Source organism: Bombina bombina, chromosome 5, assembly GCF_027579735.1.
Source record: "Bombina bombina isolate aBomBom1 chromosome 5, aBomBom1.pri, whole genome shotgun sequence".
Classification (NCBI taxonomy): domain Eukaryota; kingdom Metazoa; phylum Chordata; class Amphibia; order Anura; family Bombinatoridae; genus Bombina; species Bombina bombina.
Genome location: NC_069503.1, coordinates 205,041,866 through 205,064,618, shown reverse-complemented (window position 1 = coordinate 205,064,618; position 22,753 = coordinate 205,041,866). Strand labels below are relative to the sequence as shown.

At 40.9% G+C, this 22,753-nt stretch overlaps 1 protein-coding gene across 1 annotated transcript in view; it reads left to right on the top strand.

The window, feature by feature from the left end:
- Positions 1–22,753, top strand: part of LARP4B (La ribonucleoprotein 4B) — a 921,178-nt gene that overhangs the window by 832,443 nt on the left and 65,982 nt on the right. Inside the window, exon 13 of the mRNA XM_053715674.1 lies at positions 5,358–5,482. Coding sequence (XP_053571649.1) covers positions 5,358–5,482 — 125 coding nt within the window. The remainder of the gene's footprint in view (positions 1–5,357; positions 5,483–22,753) is intronic.

Below are 22,753 nucleotides of genomic sequence, written 5' to 3'. Positions count from 1 at the left end.
CTCTGTTGAAGAGAGAACCGTTCATTTGTTTTCAGACAGACAATGTCACAACTGTGGCATAGGTATTATCAGGGTGGGACTCAGTCCTCAAGCAATGAAAGAAGTATCTCGGATACTTGTTTGGGCGGAATCCAGCTCCTATCTAATTTCTGCAGTTCATATCCCAGGTATAGACAATTGGGAAGCGGATTACCTAAGTCATCAAATTTTACATCCGGGAGAATGGTCTCTCCACCCAGATGTGTTTTCTCAAATTGTTAAGATGTGGGGGCTTCCAGAAATAGATCTGATGGCATCCCATCTAAACAAAAAACTTCCCAGGTACCTGTCCAGGTCCAGGGATCCTCAGGCGGAAGCACTGGATGCATTGACACTTCCTTGGTGTTATAAACCTGCTTATATTTTCCCGCCTCTAGTTCTTCTTCCAAGAGTGATCTCCAAGATCATCATGGAGCAATAGTTTGTGCTGCTGGTAGCTCCAGCATGGCCTCACAGGTTTTGGTATGCGGATCTTGTTCGGATGTCCAGTTGCCAACCTTGGCCACTTCCACTATGGCCAGACCTTCTATCTCAAGGTCCGTTTTTCCATCAGGATCTCAAATCATTAAATTTGAAGGTATGAAAATTAAACGCTTAGTGCTTAGTCATAGATGTTTCTCTGACTCAGTGATTAATACTATGTTGCAGGCTCGTAAGTCTGTTTCTTGAAAGATTTATTATAGAGTTTGGAAGACTTAAATTTCATGGTGTTCTCATAAATTCTCTTGGCATTCTTTTAGAATTCCTAGAATTTTACAGTTTCTTCAGGATGGTTTGGATAAAGGTTTGTCTGCAAGTTCCTTGAAAGGACAAATCTCTGCTATTTCTGTTTTATTTCACAGAAAGATTGCTAAACTTCCTAATATTCATTGTTTTGTGCAGGCTTTGGTTCGTATCAAGCCTGTCATTAAATCAATTTCTCCTCCTTGGAGTCTTAATTTAGTTTTGAAGGCTTTACAGGCTCCTCCGTTTGAGCCTATGCATTCTTTGGGCATTAAACTACTTTCTTGGGAAGTGTTGTTTCTTTTGGCCATCTGTTCTGCTAGAAGAGTTTCTGAATTATCCGCTCTCTCTTGTGAATCTCCTTTTCTGTTTTTTCATCAGGATAAGGCGGTTTTGCGGACTTCATTTAAATTCTTACCTAAGGTTGTGAATTCTAACAACATTAATAGAGAAATTGTTGTCCCTTCCTTGTGTCCTAATCCTAAGAGTTCTTTGGAGAGATCCTTACATTCTTTGGATGTGGTAAGAGCTTTGAAATATTATGTTGAAGCTACTAAAGATTTCAGGAAGACTTTTAGTCTATTTGTTTTTTTTTCTGGTTCTAGGAAAGGTAAGAAGGCTTCTGCTGTTTCCTTGGCTTCATGGTTAAAGTTTTTGATTCATCAAGCTTATTTGTAGTCGGGTCAAGCCCCGCCTCAGAGAATTACAGCTCATTCTACTAGAACAGTCTCTACTTCGTGGACTTTTAAGAATGAAGCTTCAGTTGATCAGATTTACAAAGCAGCAACTTGGTCTTCTTTGCATACATTTACTAAATTCTACCATTTTGATGTTTTTGCTTCTTCAGAAGCAGTTTTTGGTAGAAAAGTTCTTCAGGCAGCTGTTTCAGTTTGATTCTTCTGCTTTTGATTTAATTTTTTTCCTTTCATTTATGAGAATTAACTTATATTTTGGGTTGTGGATTAATTTTTTCAGCGGAAAATGGCTGTTTTTATTTTTATCCCTCCCTCTCTAGTGACTCTTGCGTGGAGTTCCACATCTTGGATATTGCTATCCCATACGTCACTAGCTCATGGACTCTTGCCAATTACATGAAAGAAAACATAATTTCTGTAAGAACTTACCTGATGAATTCATTTCTTTCATATTGGCAAGAGTCCATGAGGAGGCCTACCCCTTTTTTATGGTGGTTATGATTTTTTTGTATGAAGCACAATTATTTCCAAATTCCTTTGTTGATGCGTTTTACTCCTTTCTTTATCACCCCACTACTTGGCTATTCGTTAAACTGAATTGTGGGTGTGGTGAGGGGTGTATTTATAGGCATTTTGAGGTTTGGGAAACTTTTCCCCTCCTGGTAGGATTGTATATCCCATACGTCACTAGCTCATGGACTCTTGCCAATATGAAAGAAATTAATTTATCAGGTAAGTTCTTACATAAATTATGTTTTTCAGTCTATATTGAAGCCCTGTTTTGCCTCCCTTTATGGATCTACATTATTACTCCTATTACGTAACCTCTGCTTATATGTTTCAGTACTAGTTTGGCTGTCTGCTGCTTGTTTGCTAGTGGACGAGTGTCTTGGTAAGTATATTGTATTTACATCTAGACAATCGTATAGCTATGTTTTGGGCACTTTTTAAGTTTTATATATACTGTATAAACTGTCTGTCCTCGGATTTAATGTTTATCCGTACTACCAAAACTACATGAAGGTGCAGCCACTGATCCCGAAGTACTGGTAGGCGGCCAGATTAAGCCTTTTTCAGTTTGCTCCAGACCCCTTGGTTTGGAATATAGTTTCTCAGGGTTATCGAATAGGATTCCCAGAGGAAGGTCTTTTTCTGTCCAGTGTTCAAATGAATCCTGTAAAAGCTCAAGCTTTTCTTTAGTCTGTCTCAGATCTGGAAGATATGGGAGTGATTATTGGATTTTATTTAAATCTCTTCATTGCTTCAAAGCAGGAAGGTACTTTCAGACCAGTTCTTGATCTAAAAGCTCTGAATAGGTTGGTAAGGATTCCATCTTTCAGAATAAATTTGCCTTTTCAGCACAGTCAGTTTGTCCACAATACATTTAAAGGATGCTTACCTTCATGTTCCAACTCATTTCCAGTTTCTAAGGTTTGCCTTTCTGGACATTCATTTTTAGTTTGTTCTTTTTTTTTTTTTTTTGTGTATTGGCTACAGCTCCAAGAATATTCACAAAGGTTCTGGGTGCCCTTTTGTGTGATCAGGTCTCATACCTGGACGACATCTTGGTTGAAGCTCCATCTTTTCCTTTAGCAGATTCTCATACCAACAGCATGATTGAAGGATCAGTTTTCCAAAGATTACTTTGGAACCTCAGACAAAGGGCCTTGGGTTTTTATATAGATTCAGTATCTATGAATCTTTCTTTAACAGCGCAGAGAAGGTTAAAATTTGTGTCAGCTTGTCTGAACCTTCAGTCTCTCTCATTTCCCTCAGTGGCTTTGTGTATGGAAGTCCTAGGTCTCATGATTGCAGCTTCAGATGCAATTTCCTTTGCTCGATTTCTCATGAGGCCTCTTCAACTTGGTATGCTGCGTTAATGGTGCAAGGAGATTATTATACTCGGCTCAAAGGCTATTTTTGGATCCCAGTACAAGTCGGGCTCTAACTTGCTGACAGGATCATCAGTTTATTATTCAGAAGGCTTGTTTTGCTCATCCTACCTGGACTGTGATCACTTCAAATCCAAGTCTCTCAGGTTGGGGAGTGGTTTGGGGGTCTCTGAGAGCACAGGGAATTTGGGATCCCTTCAATCTTGGCCTCTGTTGATAAGGGAGTCTCATCTCCGTTTCCAGACAGTGTCACAGCAGTAGCTTATGTCAACCATCGCGGGAACTCGAAGTTCCCTGGCAATAATGGCGGTGTCTCAGATTCTTACATGGGCAAAAAACAATATATGTCTAGTATCTACAATTCATATTCCATGAGTTAACAACTCGGAGCTAGACTTTCTCAGTTGTCGGTCTCTACATCCAGGGAAGTGGTCTCTTCAACAGGATCTGTTCAATCAGATTATGGATATTTGTGGTCTCTATAGATATCGGGTTGGGGATTTATGTTCTCAGTGAATTATTTTTTAAATGTTCGCTTTATTATTACTCGTGGACTCCACAGCTTGGTGGTTAGTTCCCAAGAGTAATGGATTGTGGATGCTCACCACCTGTATGATAGAAAATGTATGCTTACCTGATTAATTTTTCATGGTGGTGAGAGTCCACAATACCCCACACTTATGTTTGTTTCTTTTTTCAGGGGGGTAGTTTTTTCTTCAGCACTCCTTTTTTCAGTGCTTCTTTTATGGCTCTTATTCCTTTCCCTTACCTCAGTTTGCTTGGCTATACGTTAGACTAAGGTATGCGGGAGTAGTTTATAGAGCTCTTGGGTTTTGTGAATCTTTGCCTCCTAGTGCTAGAGAAGAGGAAGAGTAATGGATCATGGACTCTTACCACCATGAAATAAGTTAATTTATCAGATAAGCTTAAATTATTGGGTTTTGGGTTGTTGTTGATGTTGTTTTTTTGGAAATAAATCTGATGGAAACAATGTAAGATGGCAATGGTTCCCAGGATTTTGCAGAAGATCTTAAGATCATCCTTTAGATGTCAAGGTAATTCTATGGTAGGGCACTAGTTTGTATGCCGCCTAATGTTTAGTTCCATTAAGTGAAACAAAAGATCAAATCTGACAAACATATTGTAATTAATTTAGCTCCTGCCTAGCACACAAAAAATATTTTCAGATCTAGTACCTTTGACAGCACTAAATGCTTGGGTTCTTCTACGATTCTTTAGTCTGTGAATCCATTCCTCTGCCAAGATCTAAAAGTTTGTTTTCTAAAACAAAGTTGTATTGAAACAGTTAAAGGGACACTCAAGTGTATGATTCAGAAAGAGAATGCAGTTTTAAGACACAAACCAATTTACTTCCATTGTCAAATTTTGCACAATCTTTTTATATTCACACTTTCTGGGGAACAAGATCCTACTGGGCTTGTGCACAAGCTCACATGGTATACTTATAGTAGTCTTTGATTGGCTTATGGGTGTCACATGATACAGAGGGTCGGAAAATGGGAGAAAAAATAAATTTGTCAGAAAAAAATTCAGAGTAAGTGTTATTGCTGTGTCCTTTTATAAGGTACTTGTTAATTATGCAATTATACTGCATTGAATGGTGCTTTAATTGAATTCCTCCCAAACATGGTAACAATACATATCTAAACTAAATAGGTTATCCGGAACTGTAATGGTGATATAGGTGTACAGGGGAAGATAGTGGTTTATCATTTGTAGCAGTTTGGTTTTCAGTAAGTAATGTATGCAAAGTGTAATGCATTTCTGAAAAGATGAATTGGTGCATCTATAGGGAAAAGGGCCTCCTGCTTGTACTACAGTGTATTTTATATGCAATGTGCCATAATGTTATTACATATTTACCTTTAAAAATCTAATTATTGCAGGTAAGGTTTTTTTTTAAAAAAAACTGTATTTTAAAAAGCTGTTAAGATCTTTGAAACTCAACATGTTAATGCGAAGTGCTGATATTTCTTATTTATTGTAGAATGTTAATGTGGATGCAAGTACAAACACTATCCCTTCAGGAATTCCTTGGGAGCCATTGTTACCTGTGCCGACAGCACTGCCAGGAACCTTCCAGAGCCCTCCATCTCCATCACATTCGCCGGAGTAAGATAATGATTTATTGTAAAAAAAAAAAAAAAAAAAAAATGTTGTATCCTTTCCCTTAAACTTGATTCATTGTATTCCAAGTGATTCTAAAATCTATTGGTAACAGAAATCTAAACGGTGGTTTATTGATTAAAGTACATTTAAATTCATTTTGTTAAGTGTGAAATTGTTGGGTTGAAGAAGCCTTTTTTGTGTGTATTTAGCTTTCTCCAATTTGTACTACTTATTAATTACTGGGGTGCCTAGCTGCATCCTTCTTGGGGTTGTAATTGTAATCTCCAAGTCTGAACATGTAGTGATCTGAGATGTCATCGCCAAAAATGCAACATAGGAAAGAAGGAAAGGTCCAATGACACTACTTAGGTAAATTACAAGACCTGCATCCCCTACACGTGGTGATATGTATATAAATTCTACTTCACAAACAGATATCTTATTAGGGCTAGTGGGTGCTGTGTGTAAAATTTAAATTGTAGAAAAATGTGAAGAGAGGTAAAGAGACATACTCTTCAAAAGAAAACACATATAGCACTCTCGGTTTTAGAATTATCGTGCAGCTGCAACAGCTGTTAGAAATAAACAGCTTATTCACTATTAAACTTGTTGGCTCATAGTGAAATAACATTTAACTTTTATTAAGACACAAATAAAATAGGAAAGATCATTAAAAACACACTTAGGTACCTTATAAAGTGTATATAAATCATTAGAGTATAAAATAAAGCTTGACCACAAATGTAGCGCAATAATATTGCAGTGTGATTATTACAGCTATTGTGACTTCCCCTGTATGTTTTGTAATCAGGAGATGTAGGTGGCTCAAAAGGGACATGAAACCCCAAAATTTTCTTTCATGATTCAGATAGAGAATACAATTTTAAACAACTTTCTTATTTACTTCTATTATCTAATTTGTTTCATTCTCTTGGTATCATTTGTTGAAGGAACAGCAATGCACTACTGGTTTCTAACTGAACACTTGGGTGAGCCAATGACAATTTGTATATATATATGCAGCCACCAATCAGCAGCGAGAACCTAGGTTCTTTGCTGCTCCTGAGTCTACCTAGATAAACCTTTCAGAAAAGGATAACAAGAGAAGGAAGCAAATTAAATAATAGAAGTAAATTGGAAAGTTGTTTAAAATTGTATTTATCTGAATCATGAAAGAAAAATTTTGGGTTTCATGTCTCTAACATAGTGTGTACTGAGATCTTCTGATAATAAATCCTTGGGGAAAGTGTTCTCATATGACCACTAATATAGTTCAGAATTAATGTGGTAGTATCCAACATAGAATTTGTTTAGCTTTATATTGCCACTTGTGAGGGCTACATATCTAATTATCACCAGTACCCTAGCGTCCCAGGGAAGCTAGGGTACTGGTGAGGCGTCCTAGGAGCTCCTGTGTTTTTAGTGAGCCTTAGGCTACCTTAATTTGCTATAGTATTACGGCTCTCTAGATGGAGTGCTTAACTGTTACCACACAGCTCACGTATTCATTCAGTGTATTTCAGCCTGTTGATTCCCCAACCGGAATTTGTACCTATTAGGAATAATGGGGAACCACCGTAGTTCAAATGCTTGGTATTCTTATGATCCGATAAAGACTACTAGACTAAGCCATAACAGTAAGGGATATTGTTGAGAGACTATTTACTGACTACACAGAATAGTGGTTATAGCCCTGATTCCATACCTATATGGTTAAATATTTGTGGAACCGTATTACACAGAGTAATTAAAGGGACAGTCAAGTCCAAAAAAAACTTTCATGATTTAAATAGGGCATGCAATTTTAAACAACTTCCCAATTTACTTTTATCACCAATTTTGCTTTGTTCTCTTGGTATTCTTAGTTGAAAGCTAAACCTAGGAGGTTCATATGCTAATTTCTTAGACCTTGAAGACTGCCTCTAATCTGAATACATTTTGACCACTAGAGGGCATTAGTTCACATGTTTCATATAGATAACATTGAGCTCATGCACGTAAAGTGACCTAGGAGTGAGCACTGATTGACTAAACTGCATGTCTGTCAAAAGAACTGAAATAAGGGGGCAGTCAGCAGAGGCTTAGATACAAGATAATTACAGAGGTAAAACGTGTATTTCTTCTGTTATGTGTGATCAGTCCACGGGTCATCATTACTTCTGGGATATAACTCCTCCCCAACAGGAAATGCAAGAGGATTCACCCAGCAGAGCTGCATATAGCTCCTCCCCTCTACGTCAGTCCCAGTCATTCTCTTGCACCCAACGACTAGATAGGATGTGTGAGAGGACTATGGTGATTATACTTAGTTTTTATGACTTCAATCAAAAGTTTGTTATTTTACAATAGCACCGGAGCGTGTTATTACTTCTCTGGCAGAGTTTGAGGAAGAATCTGCCAGAGTTTTTTACTATGATTTTAACCGGAGTAGTTAAGATCATATTGCTGTTCTCGGCCATCTGAGGGAGGTAAAGGCTTCAGATCAGGGGACAGCGGGCAGATGAATCTGCATTGAGGTATGTAGCAGTTTTTATTTTCTGAATGGAATTGATGAGAAAATCCTGCCATACCGTTAAAATGACATGTATGTATACACTTCAGTATTCTGGGGATGGTATTTCACCGGAACTACTCTGCTAAAGGTCACTAATACTTTTAATAACTATTTATCATGCTAAACGTTTTTGCTGGAATGTAGAATCGTTTACATTGCTGAGGTACTGTGTGAATAGATATTTGGGCATTATTTTCCACTTGGCAGTTTTTTGCTTGTAATTGTGACAGTTTCGTTTCTCTTCACTGCTGTGTGAGAGAGGGAGGGGCCGTTTTTGGCGCTCTTTACTACGCATCAAAAAATTCCAGTCAGTCACTTTTATTTTTCCTGCATGATCCGGTTCATCTCTGACAGATCTCAGGGGTCTTCAAACTTCTTTGAAGGGAGGTAACTTCTCTCAGCAGAGCTGTGAGAATTCTTATAGTGACTGTGCATAAAAACGTTGCTTTGTACTTTTTATGTCAAATTTAATTATTGTTATTTTACTAATGGGAACAAACCTTTGCTAAGAGTTGTGTTGTTTTAAAGTTTGATGCTATAACTGTTTTTCAGTTCATTATTTCAACTGTTATTTAATCGTTTAGTACCTCTTTGAGGCACAGTATTTTTTTGCTAAAAAAGATTATAACCAAGTTGTAAGTTTTTTGCTAGTGTGTTAAACATGTCTGACTCAGAGGAAGATATCTGTGTCATTTGTTCCAATGCCAAGGTGGAGCCCAATAGAAATTTATGTACTAACTGTATTGATGCTACTTTAAATAAAAGTCAATCTGTACAATGTGAACAAATTTCACCAAACAGCGAGGGGAGAGTTATGCCGACTAACTCGCCTCACGCGGCAGTACCTGCATCTCCCGCCCGGGAGGTGCGTGATATTATGGCGCCTAGTACATCTGGGCGGCCATTACAGATAACATTACAAGATATGGCTACTGTTATGACTGAAGTTTTGTCTAAATTACCAGAACTAAGAGGCAAGCGTGATCACTCTGGGGTGAGAACAGAGTGCGCTGACAATGCAAGGGCCATGTCTGATACTGCGTCACAGCTCGCAGAGCATGAGGACGGAGAGCTTCATTCTGTGGGTGACGGTTCTGATCCAAACAAATTGGACTCAGATATTTCAAATTTTAAATTTAAATTGGAGAACCTCCGTGTATTACTAGGGGAGGTCTTAGCAGCTCTTAACGATTGTAACACCGTTGCAATACCAGAGAAACTGTGTAGGTTGGATAAATACTTTGCGGTACCGGCGAGTACTGACGTTTTTCCTATACCTAAGAGACTAACTGAAATTGTTACTAAGGAGTGGGATAGACCCGGTGTGCCGTTCTCACCCCCTCCAATATTTAGAAAGATGTTCCCAATAGACGCCACCACTAGGGACTTATGGCAGACGGTCCCCAAGGTGGAGGGAGCAGTTTCTACTTTAGCTAAGCGTACCACTATCCCGGTGGAGGATAGCTGTGCTTTTTCAGATCCAATGGATAAAAAGTTAGAGGGTTACCTTAAGAAAATGTTTGTTCAACAAGGTTTTATATTACAACCCCTTGCATGTATCGCGCCGATTACGGCTGCGGCAGCATTTTGGATTGAGTCGCTGGAAGAGAACCTTAGTTCATCTACGCTAGACGACATTACGGACAGGCTTAGAGTCCTTAAACTAGCTAATTCTTTCATTTCGGAGGCCGTAGTACATTTAACTAAACTCACGGCTAAGAACTCAGGATTCGCCATACAGGCACGTAGGGCGCTGTGGCTAAAATCCTGGTCAGCTGATGTGACTTCTAAGTCCAAATTACTTAATATACCTTTCAAGGGGCAGTCTTTATTTGGGCCCGGTTTGAAAGAAATTATCGCTGACATTACAGGTGGTAAGGGCCACGCCCTACCTCAAGACAAAGCCAAAGCTAAGGCTAGACAGTCTAATTTTCGTCCCTTTCGGAATTTCAAAACAGGAGCAGCATCAACCTCCACTGCACCAAAACAGGAAGGAGCTGTTGCTCGTTACAGGCAAGGCTGGAAGCCTAACCAGTCCTGGAACAAGAGCAAGCAGGCCAGGAAACCTGCTGCTGCCCCAAAGACAGCATGAACCGAGAGCCCCCGATCCGGGACCGGATCTAGTGGGGGGCAGACTCTCTCTCTTTGCCCAGGCCTGGGCAAGAGATGTTCAGGATCCCTGGGCTCTAGAGATCATATCTCAGGGATACCTTCTAGACTTCAAATTATCTCCCCCAAGAGGGAGATTGCATCTGTCAAGGTTGTCAACAAACCAGATAAAGAAAGAAGCGTTTCTACGCTGCGTACAAGATCTGTTATTAATGGGAGTGATCCATCCGGTTCCACGGTCGGAACAAGGACAAGGGTTCTACTCAAACCTGTTTGTGGTTCCCAAAAAAGAGGGAACTTTCAGGCCAATCTTAGATTTAAAGATTCTAAACAAATTCCTAAGAGTTCCATCGTTCAAAATGGAAACTATTCGGACAATCTTACCCATGATCCAAGAGGGTCAGTACATGACCACAGTGGATTTAAAGGATGCTTACCTTCACATACCGATCCACAAAGATCATCACCGGTACCTAAGGTTTGCCTTCTTAGACAGGCACTACCAGTTTGTAGCTCTTCCATTCGGACTGGCTACGGCTCCAAGAATCTTCACAAAGGTTCTGGGTGCCCTTCTAGCGGTACTAAGACCGCGAGGGATTTCGGTAGCTCCGTACCTAGACGACATTCTAATACAAGCTTCAAGCTTTCAAACTGCCAAGTCTCATACAGAGTTAGTTCTGGCATTTCTAAGGTCGCATGGATGGAAGGTGAACGAAAAGAAGAGTTCTCTTTTTCCTCTCACAAGAGTTCCATTCTTGGGGACTCTTATAGATTCTGTAGAAATGAAGATTTACCTGACAGAAGACAGGTTAACAAAGCTTCAAAATGCATGCCGCGTCCTTCATTCCATTCAACACCCGTCAGTAGCTCAATGCATGGAGGTGATCGGCTTAATGGTAGCGGCAATGGACATAGTACCTTTTGCACGTCTACACCTCAGACCGCTGCAATTATGCATGCTAAGTCAGTGGAATGGGGATTACTCAGATTTGTCCCCTACTCTGAATCTGAATCAAGAGACCAGAAATTCTCTTCTATGGTGGCTTCATCGGCCACACCTGTCCAGGGGGATGCCATTCAGCAGGCCAGACTGGACAATTGTAACAACAGACGCCAGCCTACTAGGTTGGGGCGCTGTCTGGAATTCTCTGAAGGCTCAGGGACTATGGAATCAGGAGGAGAGTCTCCTTCCAATAAACATTCTGGAATTGAGAGCAGTTCTCAATGCCCTTCTGGCTTGGCCCCAGTTAACAACTCGGGGGTTCATCAGGTTTCAGTCGGACAACATCACGACTGTAGCTTACATCAACCATCAGGGAGGGACAAGAAGCTCCCTAGCAATGATGGAAGTATCAAAGATAATTCGCTGGGCAGAGTCTCACTCTTGCCACCTGTCAGCAATCCACATCCCGGGAGTGGAGAACTGGGAGGCGGATTTCTTGAGTCGCCAGACTTTTCATCCGGGGGAGTGGGAACTTCATCCGGAGATCTTTGCCCAAATACTTCGACGTTGGGGCAAACCAGAGATAGATCTCATGGCGTCTCGCCAGAACGCCAAACTTCATCGCTACGGGTCCAGATCCAGGGATCCGGGAGCAGTTCTGATAGATGCTTTGACAGCACCATGGAACTTCAGGATGGCTTATGTGTTTCCACCCTTCCCGCTGCTTCCTCGATTGATTGCCAAAATCAAACAGGAGAGAGCATCAGTAATTCTAATAGCACCTGCATGGCCACGCAGGACTTGGTATGCAGATCTGGTGGACATGTCATCCTGTCCGCCTTGGTCTCTACCTCTAAGACAGGACCTTCTGATACAGGGTCCATTCAAACACCAAAATCTAACTTCTCTGAAGCTGACTGCTTGGAAATTGAACGCTTGATTTTATCAAAACGTGGTTTTTCTGAGTCGGTTATTGATACCCTGATTCAGGCTAGGAAGCCTGTTACCAGAAGGATTTACCATAAAATATGGCGGAAATACCTATACTGGTGCGAATCCAAAGGTTACTCCTGGAGTAAGGTTAGGATCGCTAGGATATTGTCCTTTCTACAAGAAGGTTTAGAAAAGGGTTTATCAGCTAGTTCATTAAAGGGACAGATTTCAGCTCTGTCCATCTTGTTACACAGACGTCTGTCAGAAAATCCAGACGTCCAGTCCTTTTGTCAGGCTTTAGCTAGGATCAAGCCTGTATTTAAAGCTGTTGCTCCACCATGGAGTTTAAACTTAGTTCTTAACGTTTTACAGGGTGTTCCGTTTGAACCCCTTCATTCCATTGATATAAGAATGTTATCTTGGAAAGTTCTGTTTTTAATGGCTATTTCCTCGGCTCGAAGAGTCTCTGAGTTATCAGCCTTACATTGTGATTCCCCTTATCTGATTTTTCACTCAGACAAGGTAGTTCTGCGTACTAAACCTGGGTTCTTACCTAAGGTAGTCACTAACAGGAACATCAATCAAGAGATTGTTGTACCATCCTTGTGTCCAAATCCTTCTTCAAAGAAGGAACGTCTTCTACACAATCTGGATGTAGTTCGTGCCCTCAAGTTCTACTTGCAGGCAACTAAAGATTTTCGCCAAACTTCTTCCTTGTTTGTCGTTTACTCTGGACAGAGGAGAGGTCAAAAAGCTTCTGCTACCTCTCTCTCTTTTTGGCTTCGTAGCATAATACGTTTAGCCTATGAGACTGCTGGGCAGCAGCCTCCTGAAAGAATTACAGCTCACTCCACTAGAGCTGTGGCTTCCACTTGGGCCTTTAAGAATGAGGCCTCTGTTGAACAGATTTGCAAGGCTGCAACTTGGTCTTCGCTTCATACTTTTTCCAAATTTTACAAATTTGACACTTTTGCTTCTTCGGAGGCTATTTTTGGGAGAAAGGTTCTTCAGGCAGTGGTTCCTTCTATATAATGAGCCTGCCTATCCCTCCCGTCATCCGTGTACTTTTGCTTTGGTATTGGTATCCCAGAAGTAATGATGACCCGTGGACTGATCACACATAACAGAAGAAAACATAATTTATGCTTACCTGATAAATTCCTTTCTTCTGTTGTGTGATCAGTCCACGGCCCGCCCTGTTTTAAGGCAGGTAGATATCTTTTAAATTATACTCCAGTCACCACTTCACCCTTGGTTACTCCTTTCTCGTTGATTCTTGGTCGAATGACTGGGACTGACGTAGAGGGGAGGAGCTATATGCAGCTCTGCTGGGTGAATCCTCTTGCATTTCCTGTTGGGGAGGAGTTATATCCCAGAAGTAATGATGACCCGTGGACTGATCACACAACAGAAGAAAGGAATTTATCAGGTAAGCATAAATTATGTTTTTCTTTCATGTAATTAGCAAGAGTCCATGAGCTAGTGACGTATGGGATATACATTCCTACCAGGAGGGGCAAAGTTTCCCAAACCTTAAAATGCCTATAAATACACCCCTCACCACACCCACAATTCAGTTTTACAAACTTTGCCTCCTATGGAGGTGGTGAAGTAAGTTTGTGCTAGATTCTACGTTGATATGCGCTCCGCAGCAGGTTGGAGCCCGGTTTTCCTCTCAGCGTGCAGTGAATGTCAGAGGGATGTGAGGAGAGTATTGCCTGTTTGAATTCAATGATCTCCTTCTACGGGGTCTATTTCATAGGTTCTCTGTTATCGGTCGTAGAGATTCATCTCTTACCTCCCTTTTCAGATCGACGATATACTCTTATATATATATATATATACCATTACCTCTGCTGATTTTCGTTTCAGTACTGGTTTGGCTTTCTACAAACATGTAGATGAGTGTCCTGGGGTAAGTAAGTCTTATTTTCTGTGACACTCTAAGCTATGGTTGGGCACTTTTTTAATAAATTTCTAAATATATGTATTCAAACATTTATTTGCCTTGACTCAGGATGTTCAACATTCCTTATTTTCAGACAGTCAGTTTCATATTTGGGATAATGATGAATCAAATATTTTTCTTACCTTAAAAATTTGACTTTTTTCCCTGTGGGCTGTTAGGCTCGCGGGGGCTGAAAATGCTTCATTTCTCCAACATAGGTGTGTCCGGTCCACGGCGTCATCCTTACTTGTGGGATATTCTCTTCCCCAACAGGAAATGGCAAAGAGCCCAGCAAAGCTGGTCACATGATCCCTCCTAGGCTCCGCCTTCCCCAGTCATTCTCTTTGCCGTTGTACAGGCAACATCTCCACGGAGATGGCTTAGAGTTTTTTAGTGTTTAACTGTAGTTTTTATTATTCAATCAAGAGTTTGTTATTTTAAAATAGTGCTGGTATGTACTATTTACTCTGAAACAGAAAAGAGATGAAGATTTCTGTTTGTAAGAGGAAAATGATTTTAGCAACCGTTACTAAAATCGATGGCTGTTTCCACACAGGACTGTTGAGAGGAATTAACTTCAGTTGGGGGAACAGTGAGCAGACTTTTGCTGCTTGAGGTATGACACATTCTAACAAGACGATGTAATGCTGGAAGCTGTCATTTTCCCTATGGGATCCGGTAAGCCATTTTTATTACAGAAAGAAAAAAAAGGGCTTCACAAGGGCTTTTTAAGACTGTAGACATTTTCTGGGCTAAATCGATTTATATATAAACATATTTTATACTCCATAGCCTTGAGGAATTATTTTAATCTTGGGAATTATGTAAAATAACCGGCAGGCACTGTATTGGACACCTTATTCTCTAGGGGCTTTCCCTAATCATAGGCAGAGTCTCATTTTCGCGCCTCTATTGCGCACTTGTTTTTGAGAAGCATGACATGCAGATGCATGTGTGAGGAGCTCTGATACATAGAAAAGACTTTCTGAAGGCGTCATTTGGTATCGTATTCCCCTTTGGGCTTGGTTGGGTCTCAGCAAAGCAGATACCAGGGACTGTAAAGGGGTTAAATATAAAAACGGCTCCGGTTCCGTTATTTTAAGGGTTAAAGCTTCCAAATTTGGTGTGCAATACTTTTAAGGCTTTAAGACACTGTGGTGAAATTTTGGTGAATTTTGAACAATTCCTTCATACTTTTTCGCAATTGCAGTAATAAAGTGTGTTCAGTTTAAAATTTAAAGTGACAGTAACGGTTTATTTTAAAACGTTTTTTGTACTTTGTTATCAAGTTTTTGCCTGTTTAACATGTCTGAACTACCAGATAGACTGTGTTCTGAATGTGGGGAAGCCAAGGTTCCTTCTCATTTAAATAGATGTGATTTATGTGACACAAAATTTAGAGAAAATGATGCCCAAGATGATTCCTCAAGTGAGGGGAGTAAGCATGGTACTGCATCATCCCCTCCTTCGTCTACACCAGTCTTGCCCACACAGGAGGCCCCTAGTACATCTAGCGCGCCAATACTCCTTACTATGCAACAATTAACGGCTGTAATGGATAATTCTATCAAAAACATTTTAGCCAAAATGCCCACTTATCAGCGAAAGCGCGACTGCTCTGTTTTAGAAAATACTGAAGAGCATGAGGACGCTGATGATATTGGTTCTGAAGGGCCCCTACACCAGTCTGAGGGGGCCAGGGAGGTTTTGTCTGAGGGAGAAATTTCAGATTCAGGGAAAATTTCTCAACAAGCTGAACCTGATGTGATTACATTTAAATTTAAATTGGAACATCTCCGCGCTCTGCTTAAGGAGGTGTTATCCACTCTGGATGATTGTGAGAATTTGGTCATTCCAGAGAAACTATGTAAAATGGACAAGTTCCTAGAGGTCCCGGGGCCCCCCGAAGCTTTTCCTATACCCAAGCGGGTGGCGGACATTGTAAATAAAGAATGGGAAAGGCCCGGTATACCTTTCGTCCCTCCCCCCATATTTAAAAAATTGTTTCCTATGGTCGACCCCAGAAAGGACTTATGGCAGACAGTCCCCAAGGTCGAGGGGGCGGTTTCTACTCTAAACAAACGCACCACTATACCCATAGAAGATAGTTGTGCTTTCAAAGATCCTATGGATAAAAAATTAGAAGGTTTGCTTAAAAAGATGTTTGTTCAGCAAGGTTACCTTCTACAACCAATTTCATGCATTGTTCCTGTCACTACAGCAGCGTGTTTCTGGTTCGATGAGCTAGAAAAGGCGCTCAATAATAATTCTTCTTCTTATGAGGAGATTATGGACAGAATTCATGCTCTCAAATTGGCTAATTCTTTCACCCTAGACGCCACTTTGCAATTGGCTAGGTTAGCGGCGAAAAATTCTGGTTTTGCTATTGTGGCGAGCAGAGCGCTTTGGTTAAAATCTTGGTCAGCGGATGCGTCTTCCAAGAACAAATTGCTTAACATTCCTTTCAAGGGGAAAACGCTGTTTGGCCCTGACTTGAAAGAGATTATCTCTGATATCACTGGGGGCAAGGGCCACGCCCTTCCTCAGGATAGGTCTTTCAAGGCCAAAAATAAACCTAATTTTCGTCCCTTTCGCAGAAACGGACCAGCCCCAAGTGCTACGTCCTCTAAGCAAGAGGGTAATACTTCTCAAGCCAAGCCAGCCTGGAGACCAATGCAAGGCTGGAACAAAGGAAAGCATGCCAAGAAACCTGCCACTGCTACCAAGACAGCATGAGATGTTGGCCCCCGATCCGGGACCGGATCTGGTGGGGGGCAGACTCTCTCTCTTCGCTCAGGCTTGGGCAAGAGATGTTCTGGATCCTTGGGCACTAGAAATAGTCTCCCAAGGTTATCTTCTGGAATTCAAGGGGCTTCCCCCAAGGGGGAGGTTCCACAGGTCTCAATTGTCTTCAGACCACATAAAAAGACAGGCATTCTTACATTGTGTAGAAGACCTGTTAAAAATGGGAGTGATTCATCCTGTTCCTTTAGGAGAACAAGGGATGGGGTTCTACTCCAATCTGTTCGTAGTTCCCAAAAAAGAGGGAACATTCAGACCAATCTTAGATCTCAAGATCCTAAACAAGTTTCTCAAGGTTCCATCGTTCAAAATGGAAACCATTCGAACAATTCTTCCTTCCATCCAGGAAGGTCAATTCATGACCACGGTGGATTTAAAGGATGCGTATCTACATATTCCTATCCACAAGGAACATCATCGGTTCCTAAGGTTCGCATTCCTGGACAAGCATTACCAGTTTGTGGCACTTCCGTTCGGATTAGCCACTGCTCCAAGGATTTTCACAAAGGTACTAGGGTCCCTTCTAGCGGTGCTAAGACCAAGGGGCATTGCAGTAGTACCTTACTTGGACGACATTCTGATTCAAGCGTCGTCCCTTCCTCAAGCAAAGGCTCACACGGACATTGTCCTGGCCTTTCTCAGATCTCACGGGTGGAAAGTGAACGTAGAAAAAAGTTCTCTATCTCCGTCAACAAGGGTTCCCTTCTTGGGAACAATAATAGACTCCTTAGAAATGAGGATTTTTCTGACAGAGGCCAGAAAATCAAAACTTCTAAACTCTTGTCAAATACTTCATTCTGTTCCTCTTCCTTCCATAGCGCAGTGCATGGAAGTAATAGGTTTGATGGTAGCGGCAATGGACATAGTTCCTTTTGCGCGAATTCATCTAAGACCATTACAACTGTGCATGCTCAGTCAGTGGAATGGGGACTATACAGACTTGTCTCCGACGATACAAGTAGATCAGAGGACCAGAGATTCACTCCGTTGGTGGCTGTCCCTGGACAACCTGTCACAGGGGATGAGCTTCCGCAGACCAGAGTGGGTCATTGTCACGACCGACGCCAGTCTGGTGGGCTGGGGCGCGGTCTGGGGACCCCTGAAAGCTCAGGGTCTTTGGTCTCGGGAAGAATCTCTTCTCCCGATAAATATTCTGGAACTGAGAGCGATATTCAATGCCCTCAAGGCTTGGCCTCAGCTAGCAAAGGCCAAGTTCATACGGTTTCAATCAGACAACATGACGACTGTTGCGTACATCAACCATCAGGGGGGAACAAGGAGTTCCCTGGCGATGGAAGAAGTGACCAAAATCATTCAATGGGCGGAGACTCCACTTGTCCGCAATCCACATCCCAGGAGTGGAAAATTGGGAAGCGGATTTTCTGAGTCGTCAGACATTTCATCCGGGGGAGTGGGAACTCCATCCGGAAATCTTTGCCCAAATTACTCAATTGTGGGGCATTCCAGACATGGATCTGATGGCCTCTCGTCAGAACTTCAAGGTTCCTTGCTACGGGTCCAGATCCAGGGATCCCAAGGCGACTCTAGTAGATGCACTAGTAGCACCTTGGACCTTCAAACTAGCTTATGTATTCCCGCCGTTTCCTCTCATCCCCAGGCTGGTAGCCAGGATCAATCAGGAGAGGGCATCGGTGATCTTGATAGCTCCTGCGTGGCCACGCAGGACTTGGTATGCAGACCTGGTGAATATGTCATCGGCTCCACCATGGAAGCTACCTTTGAGACGAGACCTTCTTGTTCAAGGTCCGTTCGAACATCCGAATCTGGTCTCACTCCAACTGACTGCTTGGAGATTGAACGCTTGATCTTATCAAAGCGAGGGTTCTCAGATTCTGTCATTGATACTCTTGTTCAGGCCAGAAAGCCTGTAACTAGAAAAATTTACCACAAAATATGGAAAAAATATATCTGTTGGTGTGAATCTAAAGGATTCCCTTGGGACAAGGTAAAAATTCCTAAGATTCTATCCTTTCTTCAAGAAGGTTTGGAGAAAGGATTATCTGCAAGTTCCTTGAAGGGACAGATTTCTGCCTTGTCTGTGTTACTTCACAAAAAGCTGGCAGCTGTGCCAGATGTTCAAGCCTTTGTTCAGGCTCTGGTTAGAATCAAGCCTGTTTACAAACCTTTGACTCCTCCTTGGAGTCTCAATTTAGTTCTTTCAGTTCTTCAGGGGGTTCCGTTTGAACCCTTACATTCCGTTGATATTAAGTTATTATCTTGGAAAGTTTTGTTTTTGGTTGCAATTTCTTCTGCTAGAAGAGTTTCAGAATTATCTGCTCTGCAGTGTTCTCCTTATCTGGTGTTCCATGCAGATAAGGTGGTTTTACGTACTAAACCTGGTTTTCTTCCGAAAGTTGTTTCTAACAAAAACATTAACCAGGAGATAGTCGTGCCTTCTTTGTGTCCGAATCCAGTTTCAAAGAAGGAACGTTTGTTGCACAATTTGGATGTTGTTCGTGCTCTAAAATTCTATTTAGATGCTACAAAGGATTTTAGACAAACATCTTCCTTGTTTGTTGTTTATTCTGGTAAAAGGAGAGGTCAAAAAGCAACTTCTACCTCTCTCTCTTTTTGGATTAAAAGCATCATCAGATTGGCTTATGAGACTGCCGGACGGCAGCCTCCTGAAAGAATCACAGCTCATTCCACTAGGGCTGTGGCTTCCACATGGGCCTTCAAGAACGAGGCTTCTGTTGATCAGATATGTAAGGCAGCGACTTGGTCTTCACTGCACACTTTTACTAAATTTTACAAGTTTGATACTTTTGCTTCTTCTGAGGCTATTTTTGGGAGAAAGGTTTTGCAAGCCGTGGTGCCTTCCATCTAGGTGACCTGATTTGCTCCCTCCCTTCATCCGTGTCCTAAAGCTTTGGTATTGGTTCCCACAAGTAAGGATGACGCCGTGGACCGGACACACCTATGTTGGAGAAAACAGAATTTATGTTTACCTGATAAATTACTTTCTCCAACGGTGTGTCCGGTCCACGGCCCGCCCTGGTTTTTTAATCAGGTCTGATAATTTATTTTCTTTAACTACAGTCACCACGGTATCATATGGTTTCTCCTATGCAAATATTCCTCCTTTACGTCGGTCGAATGACTGGGGAAGGCGGAGCCTAGGAGGGATCATGTGACCAGCTTTGCTGGGCTCTTTGCCATTTCCTGTTGGGGAAGAGAATATCCCACAAGTAAGGATGACGCCGTGGACCGGACACACCGTTGGAGAAAGTAATTTATCAGGTAAACATAAATTCTGTTTTTATTGCGTCATTCTTGGCGCTGACTTTTTTGGCGCAAAAAATCTTTCTTTCATGTAATTAGCAAGAGTCCATGAGCTAGTGACGTATGGGATATACATTCCTACCAGGAGGGGCAAAGTTTCCCAAACCTTAAAATGCCTATAAATACACCCCTCACCACACCCACAATTCAGTTTTACAAACTTTGCCTCCGATGGAGGTGGTGAAGTAAGTTTGTGCTAGATTCTACGTTGATATGCGCTCCGCAGCAAGTTGGAGCCCGGTTTTCCTCTCAGCGTGCAGTGAATGTCAGAGGGATGTGAGGAGAGTATTGCCTATTTGAATGCAGTGATCTCCTTCTACGGGGTCTATTTCATAGGTTCTCTGTTATCGGTCGTAGAGATTCATCTCTTACCTCCCTTTTCAGATCGACGATATACTCTTATATATATATACCATTACCTCTGCTGATTCTCGTTTCAGTACTGGTTTGGCTTTCTACAAACATGTAGATGAGTGTCCTGGGGTAAGTAAATCTTATTTTCTGTGACACTCTAAGCTATGGTTGGGCACTTTGTTTATAAAGTTCTAAATATATGTATTCAAACATTTATTTGCCTTGACTCAGAATGTTCAACTTTCCTTATTTTTCAGACAGTCAGTTTCATATTTGGGATAATGCATTTGAATTAATCATTTTTTCTTACCTTCAAAAATTTGACTCTTTTTTTCCTGTGGGCTGTTAGGCTCGCGGGGGCTGAAAATGCTTCATTTTATTGCGTCATTCTTGGCACTGACTTTTTTGGCGCAAAAATTATTTTCCGTTTCCAGCGTCATACGTGTCGCCGGAAGTTGCGTCATTTTTTGACGTTATTTTGCGCCAAAAATGTCGGCGTTCCGGATGTGGCGTCATTTTTGGCGCCAAAAGCATTTAGGCGCCAAATAATGTGGGCGTCTTATTTGGCGCTAAAAAATAAGGGCGTCGCTTTTGTCTCCACATTATTTAAGTTTTATTTTTTCATTGCTTCTGGTTGCTAGAAGCTTATTCACTGGCATTTTTTCCCATTCCTGAAACTGTCATTTAAGGAATTTGATCAATTTTGCTTTATATGTTGTTTTTTATCTTACATATTGCAAGATGTCTCACGTTGCATCTGAGGCAGAAGATACTACAGGAAAATCGCTGTCTAGTGCTGGAGCTACCAAGCAAAGTGTATCTGCTATAATTTTTGGTATCTGTTTCTCCAGCTGTTGTTTGTATTGCATGTCATGACAAACTTATTAATGCAGATAAAATTTCCTTTAGTACTGTTACATTACCTGTTGCTGTTCCGTCAACATCTAATTTTCAGAGTGTTCCTGATAAACATAAGAGATTTTATTTTTTAAATCCATTAAGAAGGCTATGTCTGTTATTTCTCCTTCTAGTTTACATAAAAGTCTTTTAAAACTTCTCTTTTTTCAGATGAATTTTTAAATGAACATCATCATTCTGATACTGATAATGGTTCTTCTGGTTCAGAGGTTTCTGTCTCAGAGGTTGATGCTGATAAATCTTTGTATTTGTTCAAGATGGAATTTATTCGTTCTTTATTTAAAGAAGTATTAATTGCATTAGAAATAGAGGATTCTGGTCCTCTTGATACTAAATCTAAACGTTTAAATAAGGTTTTTAAATCTCCTGTAGTTATTCCAGAAGTGTTTAATCTCCCTGATGCTATTTCTGAAGTAATTTCCAGGGAATGAAATAATTTGGGTAATTCTTTTACTCCTTCTAAACGTTTAAGCAATTATATCCTGTGCCATCTGACAGATTAGAGTTTTTTTGGGACAAAATCCCTAAGGTTATGGGGCTGTCTCTACTCCTGCTAAATGTGCTACTATTCCTACGGTAGATAGTAATTCATTTTAAGGATCCTTTAGATAGGAAAATTGAATCCTTTCTAAGAAAAGCTTACTTATGTTCAGGTAATCTTCTTAGACCTGCTATATTTTTAGCGGATGTTGCTGCAGCTTCAACTTTTTGGTTAGAAGCTTTAGCGCAACAAGTAACAGATCATAATTTTATAGCATTATTATTATTCTATAACATGCTAATAATTTTATTGGTGATACCATCTTTTGATATCATTAGAGTTGATGTCAGGTATATGTCTCTAGCTATTTTAGCTAGAAAAGATTTATGGATTAAACTTGGAATGCTGTTATGTCTTCTAAGTCAACTTTGCTTTCCTTTTCTTTCCAGGGTAATAAATTATTATTTCAACTGTTTCTGGAAGGAAGGGAACTTTTTTACCAAAGGATAAAAAATCTAAGGTAAATTTAGGTCTAATAATCATTTTTCGTTCCTTTCCTCACAATAAGGAACAAAAGCCTGATCCTTCATCCTCAGGAGCGGTATCAGTTTGGAAACTATTTCCAGTTTGGAATATATCCAAGCCTTATAGAAAACCTATAGCCAGCTCCTAAGTACCCATGAAGGTGCGGACCTTATTCCAGCTCAGCTGGTATGGGGCAGATTACGTTTTCTTCAAAGAAATTTTGATCAATTCCGTTCTCAATTTCTGGTTTTAGAACATTGTTTCAGAAAGGTACAGCATTGGCTTCAGTTAAGGCCTCCTGCTAAGAGATTTTTTCTTTCCCGTGTCCCAGTTAACACAGCAAAGGCTCAGCATTTCTGAAATGTGTTTCAGATCTAGAGTTGGCTGGAGTAATTATGCCAGTT